This window comes from Pagrus pagrus (assembly GCF_965226575.1).
Source record: "Pagrus pagrus genome assembly, chromosome: 18".
Lineage (NCBI taxonomy): Eukaryota > Metazoa > Chordata > Actinopteri > Spariformes > Sparidae > Pagrus > Pagrus pagrus.
The window spans coordinates 20,471,264-20,483,629 of record NC_140202.1 but is presented as its reverse complement, the minus strand read 5'-3'; the positions used below and the strand labels follow the sequence as shown (position 1 = coordinate 20,483,629).

Genomic DNA, 12,366 nt, shown 5'->3' with positions numbered 1-12,366 from the left:
GCAGTTACAGTTAGCAGCAGTTAGGGGTCACTGTAATGATGCTGCCCTCTGTTTGTTTTAAGTATAAATTCAACAGATGGCCAGTTTTTACATACTGCAGCTTTAACATACCAAGATAAAGTTTTGGTCTGGGCAGAATAAGCTTAAAATCCAATATATGCAGTATATGGTAATGAAGTAGTTGCTCAAACTTCATACAGAAATCAGTTATGGAGACAGTGACCTTGGGTTTATTTTGTCACCGCCCCTCTTCGTCTGTGTTGTGAAGAGATACAGAAAAGCTTGTGCATAACAAAACTGGACGTTCTGTAACAATTAGCCCTAAAGACTCTAATAATTTACCCTTAAGTTACACAACAAATCTTGTAATTATTAAATTTGACATACCCGTCATGCCGGGAGCAGAAGATGGCAGAGGATGGAAGGGAACGGCAGGCCAGCAGATCAGCTGCAGAACATTAATCCAAAATAAACCACGGGAACAGGATCAGACAAACAGAGCAGATGACTCGACAAAGACATAATAGAAAATAAGCTAATGAGGGGACGAGGTGCAGGTGGGAGAGAGGCAGAGAAACACAGGTGACGCCGGTGATGAGCAAGAGGAAACAAGAGAGCAGGGAAGGAGCTGGAGAAGACTGAGAACAGGGCAGGGCTAATGAGGCTGATGCAGGGCAGGTGTGGAGGGAAGGCAGAGTGGTGAGGAGCAGACGGAAACAGGAGGGGGACAGAGCAAAAGACAACACTGACACATGAAAGAAGACAGAAATGACTTGAAAAGACATGTAAATTTAGATTTTTTAAGTCCTTCCTAAACTTGAATTCATAGATAGATGATCAGATATGTGATTTATTTAACTTATTTGATTTACTCTTTGCTGTTTCATTAGATTACAGTTACTTCTGTCTTTTCAACAGGCTGGAGAGTTTATCTGTGGTGTCATGGGAGAACTGGTCCAGTTGTAACAGCACCTTTTTTCTGCAGGCACATTAAAATTTGACTGATTTAGTGTTTTTGATGACAAGCTGCCTCGTCATTGATGTGGTTTCAGTCTAACCATTTAATATTAGTACAAATGTCCATGACAATAAAGTATTTTCTGGCTTGTATGATATGTAAAATATCTCCAATCTAAAAGTATACAGTATAAAAAATGCAAAGCGGAGATTATGTGGCCCCAGCTAGGCACAAGACGTATATGCCTATAGATGCTGCACATGCAGATTTGCATACCGTAGAAGAGTGGGGCTATTTGTCTTGGCAGAGGCCTGCGCTCTTTGAATGCCCTTCTCGTTCCTGCAAAGGAATTTCTTGTGCAGCAGCTGTGTAGAGCTACATCTGAGTGTTTTTCTTGTTTTGTTTCTGAGGGTCCAAGGTCGTTTTAAAACTTAATTTGCCGATCGGCCGAACTTCTCCTCGACAGCTGAAGAAAAGAGCGGCGAGCCGGTCAGTGCAAACATACATTGAGTAAGTATAGTACAATTTGAAAGTGATATACAACCTTGATTCCAACAAAGGTCGATGCGAAAAACATAAATAACAAAGGAACGGAAACTTTTTTGGTGTTCCTAAGTCCGTGTCGTCTCAGCTTGTTTGAATGTGTTGCATATGTAAGCATATGTTTTTAAAAAATGAATAAAGTTGATGGTAAAACATTGAATACACAGTCTTTGTTCCGTTTAACTGAGAATATGTTAAAAAGCATAATTAAATGATCACATTCTGTTTCATTGGTTTCACACCGGGTCTCGACTTTCTTTAGAATCAAGGTTCAATAAAATATTGACATCCTACGTAAAAAATACATTTACTAAAATGCAACATTGGCCAATTCTACTCTGAATATTTCATTCCCACATTCAATTGTTGAAAGGCTTTTTGTGTGGAATAATTTACCACTTAAGAGCATTTCTTTGTCGTAACTGTCTGCCGAGAGTTTTAGTGTCCCACGGCTCAAAACTGTGTTTTAAAAGCTTTTCAATTCCTGTCAGAGTAATGAAAACAGCGAATCAAGCAAATAGTTAATTAGGAATTACTACAAACCATCTTACGACGCCACATTTGAGTTAGTTTATTCAAATGCATTAGTATTTTTACCAGCTGAGGGCTACATGAGCAGAGGCCGTTAAACAGAAAAGCAGGGAAATCTTGGCACAAAATGGACGGCACACACAGACGGCAGCCCTCAGAGTTAACCACACACACGCACGTTGCCATAACTGGCATATAGATCCACGCTCACACACACACGAATACAGTAAACCCCTGCAAACCCACTTTTTGAAAAACAGACACACACACACACACACACATCCTCGAACACAAAGACGCACACACACATGCAGGGCGCTGCTGTTGCTTCCAGATAAGTCTCTCTCCATAGACCAGTGTCTTTGTACATCAGGGGGAGCAGAGGGTGAAAGGAACCGAGAGGAATGAACTCATGTCGTTAATTTGTTTCAACTCTAAAGACACAGCGCACGCCAACTCCAAATCTTCCCTAAACATTCCCACTTCTCCACACTTGTGCACCTTCTCCCCACACCGTGCAGCCCTCTCCAGCTCTGCTCCATTTGATTATTTTGTCTTTCTTCTTTTTCTTCCTCCTCCCCTCTTCCCTCTTTCCTCTCCGTCCTTCTCTTAGCCGTCACTCCGTCTCGCTCCTTGTTAGCGAGCATTGCGATAAAAGGTGATATTACTGCCTTTAGCGCTGTGCCAGGAATACTAACTCACGGCTCCCTGGCAGTTCAACAGCCTCTGTGCTACCTGGGTTTGTGCTGCCAGATTACTTAGGATTACATTTACACACAGAGACACACACTCTCCCTGACGCACGCACACAATGAGATGCACACATGCAAAGGCAGACTGTTCCCACCGCACAGGCGAGCACACTCACCCTTACTCAAATTGGCAGTTGTTGTTGGCTCACCCCTCGGCTGAACCACTATGTTCTCCAGCAGTCTTTTACCAGTGTAATTACAGTTTTGGCTCAGGAATGACTCATTGATGTGGTTTAATGGTGTGGGTTGTATGTTTTGGGGGCAAATAGCAAATTTGCTGTCTACCTCAAAGAGGTAGGAAATGCGACAGGGAGAGGTAGGGAGAAGATCAGAGGAAAAGACGGGATGAAGGTGAAGGCGGGATGAAACAGGTGGCGGTGAGTAGGTAAGCGGAAAACGGATGAAGGGAGGATGTTGAAATGCAAGGACAGAGGGCAGGCAGAGGGAGGCGCCGAGACGACAGAGGGCAGGAGGTGACGAGTGGACAGGGGGAGGGACCTGACACGGGGAAAGATATACAAGGCCCTCGCTAGCAAAGATGAAGGGCTACTTTAATTGGGTTTCTGATGGCGGCTTAATCCTGTTCTCCACATTAATCCCTTACAATGTACATAAGCAAAACAAATACACCCAGCGGGGAGAAGCTGTGAATAGGACACAGTGATAAAGATACAGTGTGCGTGTGGGACACCTGTAGACAACCTTCAGGGACAAACTAAGGACATGTCCCAGTCATCACTCCCCCCCTGGGTACCCAAAGGAGGTTCGCAACCACACTTGGGAGCCTTAATAAGCATCCTCCTCCTGCAATGTATCGTGCTGCTGGAACGTATTTGTGCAGTCATTCTTTTCTCGAACACGTCTTGATATGCGTGAAGGAGAGCAACAAGTGGAAACAAGTCACCTTGCCTAAAAATAAAACTACATCTCAGCACACCTTTTTTTTGCGATTCTACTTGTGATGACGGCTGAAAAAAGTCTATTCCCAGTGCTCCCAATGCATTAAATCCGTCACGCAGCCACTTAACAGCCACTAACAATGCATACAATTCCTTTCACAGTTACTTCTTCTCACTCCGATGATGGATTTGATTGGGACTGCTTTCTTTACGCTGTAAACGTTACTCCCGGTCTCTTATTGATATTTTTAGAGTGGCTTGTACATTTTAGTGACAATACGGAGAAGGTGTCCCGCTCGAGAACATTTTCTATCAACTGAAAGAAATACAAGATGTTTTGCAAACTGCTCTTTCAGAATGTACGCTTTCATTATCAATAAATCAACCCAGTTTGGTGGGTAGTCAAGTCAATTTTGTTTGTGGTAAATAGCCTTAAATCACAAATCACATTGCCTCAAAGGGCTTTACAATGTGTACAGTGTGCGCCACTCTCTGACTCCATTAAGGCGCCCTCTCCCACACAACAACAACAGTAAAAAACACTTGTGTGTACACTACTGAAAGTAGTTGCAATAGCAAATCCAAAAAGGATCAACAATTGTAAACGGGCATTTGTCAGCATCGGAGAAGAAAGCACAGGTTTTGGATTAAGAGCAGCGGATTTTGAGGCGATCACTGCCCACGGTATCTTTTGGACCATCCAACACCGCCTGAGGGAGGAGAGGGCGAGGGTCCGGGATAAGAGCCACGCTAATGTGCCCGCATCTTTACAGAGACCTGTCCCCACCGCAACATCAAATATCAAGCTGTTGTACAGGGGCGGGACTAGAAGAGGCGGACTCTGTGTGTACGCCATTGATGCTTGGTGCTCATTCAAAGATGCTGACCATGTCATCGTCACCATCATGTCGCTGCTGCTTACAAACAAACTTTTAATGTTGTTATGTTAACTTTGAACCTTAAATCTTGATTTTTATAATCTACATAATTAATTATATTTAACCAAGAGCTTAGTCTTAACTGAATTCTCGTTAAACCTGATTAAAACAAATTGTTTTTAAAAAAGCAGGGTTAATTAAAATTAGCTTTACTTTAGTTAAATTGTTCGAGCCTCAAGCAAAACAAAATAACAAACAGTTCAGTGCTGTCTAAATGTTAACAGAGACTAAAGTCTGATTTAATCTGTAGCAGTTAGGTTTCCCTCAAAGCAAACAAGTTAGTGGCATTGATTTCTGGTCCTTTCATGGACACACGATTTACTGATTATATATTGACTAGATTTGATTAGATTAGAGTCACATCACCAATGATCGGACATAGAATAATAGAGGTACGAGATGCCCCACGAACAATGTCCTGGTGGAGTTAAGATGTTTTCACATTTTTAAATTTTCTGAAAAAATAAATTTTTGTATTTTTCTCCAAACTGGTGAGAGGTACCTCGCAGGAATCTCTTAACCGGATTACCCAAAATGTTGTTTTTAACAAAATGCGTCTGTCTTTGTCAAAACATGCAGATCCTTTAAAACCAACGGTGACAAATTTGATTAAGTTTCATCAGAATCTGTCTGAAGAAAACAGAATCAAGTAAGACGAATGATTTGCAAATGGCCGCCCTGCATGGAGGTTACAGATTAACTTCCTGGCACCTGTTGTTATTTTCCTTTATACTGTTATGTGGGTTACTATGTTCTGTAAGATCTTGTTATGCTAAATCCCCAGATAATCCACTGCACTTAAAGGTGCACTATGTAGTTTTGGGGAAGAAATCTGAACCATAAGAGGAAGATCTTGACTGATTTCCTAAACAAACTAAATAAACAAACTCTCTTTGTTTTCACGACTGAATAAACAAACTGACCTGACTTTTCTTTGTTTATATGTGGCCGACCCCGCCACCTTTCTGCCTTCAAACGGTGTTCTGAGGATCTTATTTTCCTCCGAGAACAGCTTGTTTATTCAGTTATGAAAAAAAATCACCTCAAATTCTGAGACTGAACTTCAACAACAAGTATTCAGCATAGTACAAAATCATCCTGTAATCACCCATTGACATACAGTCAAGAGAATAAAACCTCGAAATCTGAGCTCTTGATTTTCTGTCTGTCAGATGGCTGTGACATCAAAAAAAATAGTTAATAGGAGGACTGGAAACTGCTCTGTTAGCGTTTGATTATGGGTATTTTCAAGTCTTCATGCAACCAATTTGACAACTTGATCACAGTAAACAGCAGCAGCAGCAGCAGCCTGGTGCACTCAGACACTTACACATTTCGAATAAGGCACCTTGTGATGAACCAGACCTGACCCAATAATCAATGCACAACATAAACAGACATACATTTTGAAATGCTTCAGTCCAGCCCGGCTTCAACAGGTACCCGAGAGAGAGCGTGTGAAGATCTATGCAAGTTTAATGCTGCTGGTTTCTGCAGCAGAACAAAGCCCACACTGTTGGTTTTTCATCTTTTCCCTATATACAGCAAGTCGAGCATGAGGAGACGAAGGCAGGGAAGCACTTTTTTTTTGCCCAACTGTATCAGATTTGTCCGTAAACTGCAGCGGTATCACACCAGGTCACCCAGCAGGCTGTGAAATGACTTGTTGATCCCCGGGATGTGTCTCTGTGTGTGTGTGGGGGGGGGGAGACAGAGAGAGGCGGTGATGCCTCTATCTGCAGGTATGTCAAGGAAACCTTTTCATGTTAGGACCTGGCACTGAGAATGGCCCTGCAGCATCACCCCATGCCGAAGCCGCAGAGAGTGCGCAAGAAAGGGGAGGCGGAGGCAGGAAAACAGAGGGAGCTAGACATTTGAAGCATCAGAGGCACAAGGAATTATCAGGAAAAGAGAGTGTGGGGACCCGAGGAGGCGCACACCCCCCGCCGCCCCGATGCCACTTGGTTGACACAAAGATTTACTGAATGTTCTGCTCTAACGATGGCAAATTAGATCACAGAAAAGAGGAGAGAGTGAGTGCAGGACGGATGAAGGGAGGACTGAGTGCTGTCCCTTGCATGAAGCCAAATTAGCATGCACAGTAGATCTCTTTTATGGCATTGGCGCTGTCCGTGGTGCTGAAAAAGAAGTGGTTACACAACGGATAATGTTCTACTTGGACGACAGGAAGCAAGTGGGGATAAATCTCAGAGGAAAATTGAGATTTCAGCAAGCTATTAGCTTTGTGTTGGGCCAACCTGGCAGGGACACCGGCGGTCAGAAGCTGCAAAGGGTGCTTACAAAGTGGATGTATTACCTCACAGGACGAATGAGCAGCGTTTGTAACAGGAGTCAGTTCAAGAAAGGCATTAGATTTGGTCTGTTAATAAAAAATCTCATAATGTGTCTTTTTGAAAGGGCAAAATGTGAAGGGCTGTGAGTTTGCCCTCCAATAAAAAGAGTCAACTCTGATCCAGTGGGATTTCTGTATTGGATTCTTTATCTTTTCTACAGGATTCATAGAAAATGAAAACACAAGGAAACATCTTCAGTGCGTGTAGTTTCAACTGTGAATGAAAACATCGGAGAAAAAAAAGTGCGAATTCTCTGTTGGCCCGAAAAAGCGGCAGGAAATGTTACCCGACGACTTTTCATTAAAATTCAACAAGAGGCAGGCTCCGTGAGAGGTTAGATTATTGGCCGGCAGGCGCATGGACACACACACCCAGAGACACACGCCCACACACACACACACACACACTCACACAGACCTAGACACGCTCTCTCTCTCACACACACACACTTCACAGCTGGTGTGCCTTCCTCCAGCAGAGACTGACAGAAGCGGGGCGACCGCTCTAAGCTGCGAGCGCTCATCTCTCCTCTCCTCTCCACCGGCGCGTCTTTTTACTGTTGACATAAAAACTTTGAAGAGGTGAGAGGCGAGACGTCAAAGCGCCGACAAATCACCGTCGACAGCGCGCGTCAACAACGAAGAAAGGCGAGCAAGAAAAGAACCATCAAGTCCGAGGAAAGCGGTGGAGCCGGGAGAAAAGAGGGAGCTATGCCATCTCCCGTTGAGCAGAGCCCAGTCCTCCTCTGTTGTGTGTCGGAGCTGCAGCATGGTGTCTCTCTCTGGACTCTGGACCTACTGCCTCGCCCCCGGGAGACCTCATCTCCTCTTCCTCTCCGCCAGACCGCTCCTGCTGCTCCTTTTACTAACCGTCATCTCCTCCCCGGAGTCCTGCTTCCCGCACCCTCAGCCTTGCCACATCCTCGCCCGGATAGGACACACCGTGCGCCTCGGCGCGCTCTTGCCAACCCGCCAGCCGGCACGGATACAAAACGCGCTCAACCGCGCCCTGGCTAGCCTCCGGCACCAGAGCGGAGGGGCAGACTCCTCCACGACAATGTCCCAAACGCCTCCCTTACTGCCCTACAACCTCAGCCTGGAGATGGTGGCTCGATCGCCCGCCGGAGGGGACCCGGAGTCCTTGTCCCGGAGCGCCTGCCAGGACCTGGTGGTCAGAGGGGTATCCGCTGTGCTTGCCTTCCCTCGCTCCAGGGAGGAGCTGATCCAGCTGGAGTTCCTGTCTTCTTTCCTGGAAATCCCCTTCATCTCCATCCTGGAGGACACAGAGCCTCTTGTGACTAAGGTATGAGAGGATGGTGTGTGTTTTCCTGCGTCTGTTTATGCACCTGTAGCAGTCATCTTTAAAGGAACAGAAAAACACGAAACACTGAAGGTTATTTTCGGATTTGTTTTCCCCCCTACTGTTTTTTTTTTTTAGGCTTTCCGCAGCTTGCACTTCAATAAGCAGCAGCCCTACAGCCAAACATATTTCTATTTAGAGAACTGACACTGGTGGCTGACCCATTAGCCTGTGGGCAAAAAATCTGTTGTCAGAAAACTCTCCTCACCTGCCAGATCTAAGCCTGGCTGAAGGGAAATGAAAAGTGCAAGGGAAGGTAATGGTAACAGGGCTAATAAGAGCAATTATTCTTAAACTGAACCCAGAGGAGTGACTGGAATAATAGCATTAGGAGGAGAAATAGCCAAAAATGTGGGAAATGGATAATTGGAATTGAAGATTAAAAGACTATTTAGGGTCTCAGATTCCTAAATGTTTTCTTCCAGCAGAGTCTGCCGTTCAGATTGATCTCAGCTGAGCTCTGGTGAACCTGCAGGCCCTTCACATGCATGTTTAATCTGGTAGCTCTGCCGTGGTATTGGACTGAACCCTCCAGCCCTCCAGCAGCAGAGGTTTAAAGTGAAATGCTTTTTTTTTTTCTCTCTCTCTCTTTAAGCTTTCTTCTTCTTCTCCTCTATGTGTGTGTGTGTGTTAACAGAGTCTGACCCTGGTGTAGGGGAGATGGAAAGAGAGGGAGAGTGTGTGTGTACGTGCACACGTGTGATTGAGTGTGTGTGCATGTATGATTGAAGACGGCCGTGTTTTGGCACCTTTCAGGGCGAATCATTCAAGGAGTCGACACGCTGCTAGATGGATGCCGTGGAGAGGTGCGGTGTCTGCGGCTTGCTCTTTTTGTGCGGGGATCACGCGTGTGTCTGCGTGCGAGTGTGTTGCTCACATTTGCAGGTAGTGAAGGCAATCAGCGTGTGTGTGTGAGTGTGTGTCATGTTAGTATTCCCAGCAGCAGACGAGCTGCTTGCCAGTCAGTCAATCCAGCTCCAGTCATATCCGCCTCTATCCAACTGAGCGGCCAACTGCATCCCTCTGTCACACCACACACACACACACAGGCACATGCACATAAAGAGGACTTTCAACTTTCACACAGGTTCAACTGAAGCACACACACACACACACACACACACACACACACACACACACACACACACACACACACACACACAGGCTGAACTAAGAGGGAGCATTAGGGTGAGCCAGAGGGGGGGGAGGGAGTGTGTGGTGGAGAGATCTATAGTTTAAGTCTGAAATCTTTGTCCTGTCGCGTCTCTTTGTCAACAATGGATTGCTTATTCGATTTCAATAAAGCTTGCATGAATGAGAAGTCACACCACTTGACGGATGTGTCGGCAATGCGAGGAGATAAGCAGGGGAGAGCGGGAGGGAGGGAGGGAGGAAGGAGGGAGAGGAGAGGAGAGATGAGGGGGAGCAAAGAGAAGAAGGGGTGGACCGGGAAGGGAGGAGAGGGTTTTTTTGAGCTGTGGGAGGCCTTTCAGTTCCACACAACTGTGCCAAGCAGTCAGTGGGCAGAAGAGGTTCCTCTCATCACCCTCCTCTCTTGTGTCTCCCTGCCTCAGCTTTTTCAGTATTTCTAGCAATAACGCCAAGCAGCATTTTAATATAAACTGAGGTCTGTTTTGGTTAGCTTTTCTTATTTATGCCGCACAAAAGTGCTACTGCAGTGTATTATATTCATGAAATCATTTGGTTCATGTGAGGTGCTGTGTCCTAGTTATTGTTTGTAAGCAAGAGCAAGAACACAAAAGAGCAGCTACAATGAGATGCGGTTACTAATGGGCAAATGTAATATTAGAGACAGGAACATGGACTTAATCGACAGAAATCCGTGATGTCACAGTGCTGAGTACAGTCTGCGAGCAAGGAAAGTGACCTTCAGGAGAATGAAGGGCGGTAAATTCAGCCCTTTGGATCCAAAGGTATAATAAAAATATAACAGGAACAAGAAACGTGCGCTCATGGTCTGGTTAGGTTGAGGCACAAAACTCACCTGGTTAGGATAGGAAAAAGATCATGTTTGTGGCTTAATGTTATTGTTACACGGACGGCTGTACATCTTCCCAAGGTGCACAAATATGGCTGCAGATGTCCTGATTTCTGGTGAAACTTGTCAAAGTTCTTGTCAAATATCAGTTTTTTGTTACCACTAACACAACTGAAAAATTGTTCCAGGGTCCTGTAAAAAACACCTGGTTTTGTTGCCATGAACAACTGGAAACTGCCCCAAGGCCTCATCAAAAATATCCAGTTGTTCTTGCAACAAACACGGCTGGTTAGTGGGTCAAACGTAGCCGACTTTTGACCCACTAACACAGCAAGAAATTGTCCCGAGGTCCCCTTAAAAAATATCCAGTGGTTTCACACTTTTGAACATGATATGACACATATTGTAGAAATGCCCATATGGTACGTAGCCTATGACGTGCTGTTTTCTCCTGCTGATTGGGCTGCCCTTTTTCATCTTGTCACAGTGAACATGTTTGCACGGGGTAAACATTACGGTGTTGAAACGATTACTCACTCAATGAATAAACTGCTCAACAGTGAATTAACTGTCAAAGCAATTATCATTTATTAAGCAAAGATGGCGTCTTTGTTTCCCATCTTCTCATCTCAAAGGATTTGCTCCTTCTTCCTATCTTTTCCACATCGTTTTAACTTTAATATTTCTTTTCCATTTGAAGCAATTTAAAGATATCGCCTTGTGAAGACATTTTAAACAGTCGAGAATTGATACCATACATCATAGAGAGCCTTGATCGAAAAAGAAAATTGTGAGCTGCAGCCCTAAAATGGTATCATTTCCAGAACGTGGACACCGAAGGAATGGGGATGCGTTCTCCTTCTCTGACGCTCCAGGGTGCACCTCCATCGACAGGGAGCAATGTGAGAAAAGAGAGTGAAAGGAGGCAGGTAGGAGGCGGGACAGGTTCTTAAACACACACAGAGAGGGCAGTGACGAGTGGGTTGGGTCAACAGGGAGGCAAATTGTTACCCTGTGCAAACAGGATATCTTACACCGGTTTCTCTTCTGATAGCAAAACACACAAACTGAAGATATCATTCTAATTAAAAATGCTATTTACATTTCAGTCTCAGTGAGGGGAAGAGGACTCCTGAGACGCAGAAGGAGGGCTGTTGAAATGCAGAGACAAAACAAACGCCTCTGCCAAAAATTTGCCGGATCTGTCACAGACCGATCCAAAAAGAGGAGGGTGTTTTTGTTTGTGTTTGGAAGGAGAGTCCTCTCCCCTGAGTTTATTGAAAATGTGGAGATTTTCTTTTTTTTCTGCAGGGTACTGGGACTTGAGCCCATGTTTTGCTGGTGAACAGATCCCTTCCCTGGACATCAGAGGGAGGTACCCACACACACAGAGAGGAAAGGGGGACACTTGCTTCTGCTTGCGCTTCCAACTTCCGACTGTCGAGTGCATCTCAGACAAACTTTGTGTGCCATAAAAAATTAAGGGGAAAATAAGTGCGTCTTCATCACAGGCTAAATATACTTCCTCAAGGTCAAAGAACAGGAGAAAGAAACAAAACTCTTTCAAGAATTAATTGGTACTGGCGCTGTCTTATTTGTCTTTAGTGTCAGCTAATTTAATACATCCTGTTTCATCCGAAGACAAAAACAGAGAGGCTTGGCACGGCCGCGGACGGAGCATCATTAAGCATTTGTGACATTTCTTGGAGCTTTTAGTGATAGATACTTTCCGGGCCACCCACCCAAAACCACTGCTCAAAAGGTTGTCCTCGTTATGTGCTTGACTTCTCCCGTAAGATCTATTGTCAAAGCATTCCTGTGTCGCGACACTAATAAAAATTTCAGCGCCGGCGAGGACAGAGAGATATAAGAGGACACAGACAGAGAAGACAGAAGGGAAGAGGTCGGTTGTTCGTCTGCATTCTCCTCCATCTGCTTAGTCAGACAGAGCTGTGGGACTCTGGTGATGCGTCTCCGCGAAAGGAAGTGCTTATTCCTCCCAACCTACTTAAGCTAATTAGAACCACTGTGTG

General features: G+C 44.9%; 1 protein-coding gene across 1 annotated transcript in view; it reads left to right on the top strand.

The window, feature by feature from the left end:
- Window positions 1-7,262: 7,262 nt before the first annotated feature.
- The window catches only part of LOC311273400 (glutamate receptor ionotropic, NMDA 3B-like), an 82,553-nt gene continuing 77,449 nt past the window's right edge, over window positions 7,263-12,366 (top strand). The window contains exon 1 of the mRNA XM_084380466.1: window positions 7,263-8,277. Coding sequence (XP_084236592.1) covers window positions 7,744-8,277 — 534 coding nt within the window. The 5' untranslated portion in view covers window positions 7,263-7,743. The remainder of the gene's footprint in view (window positions 8,278-12,366) is intronic.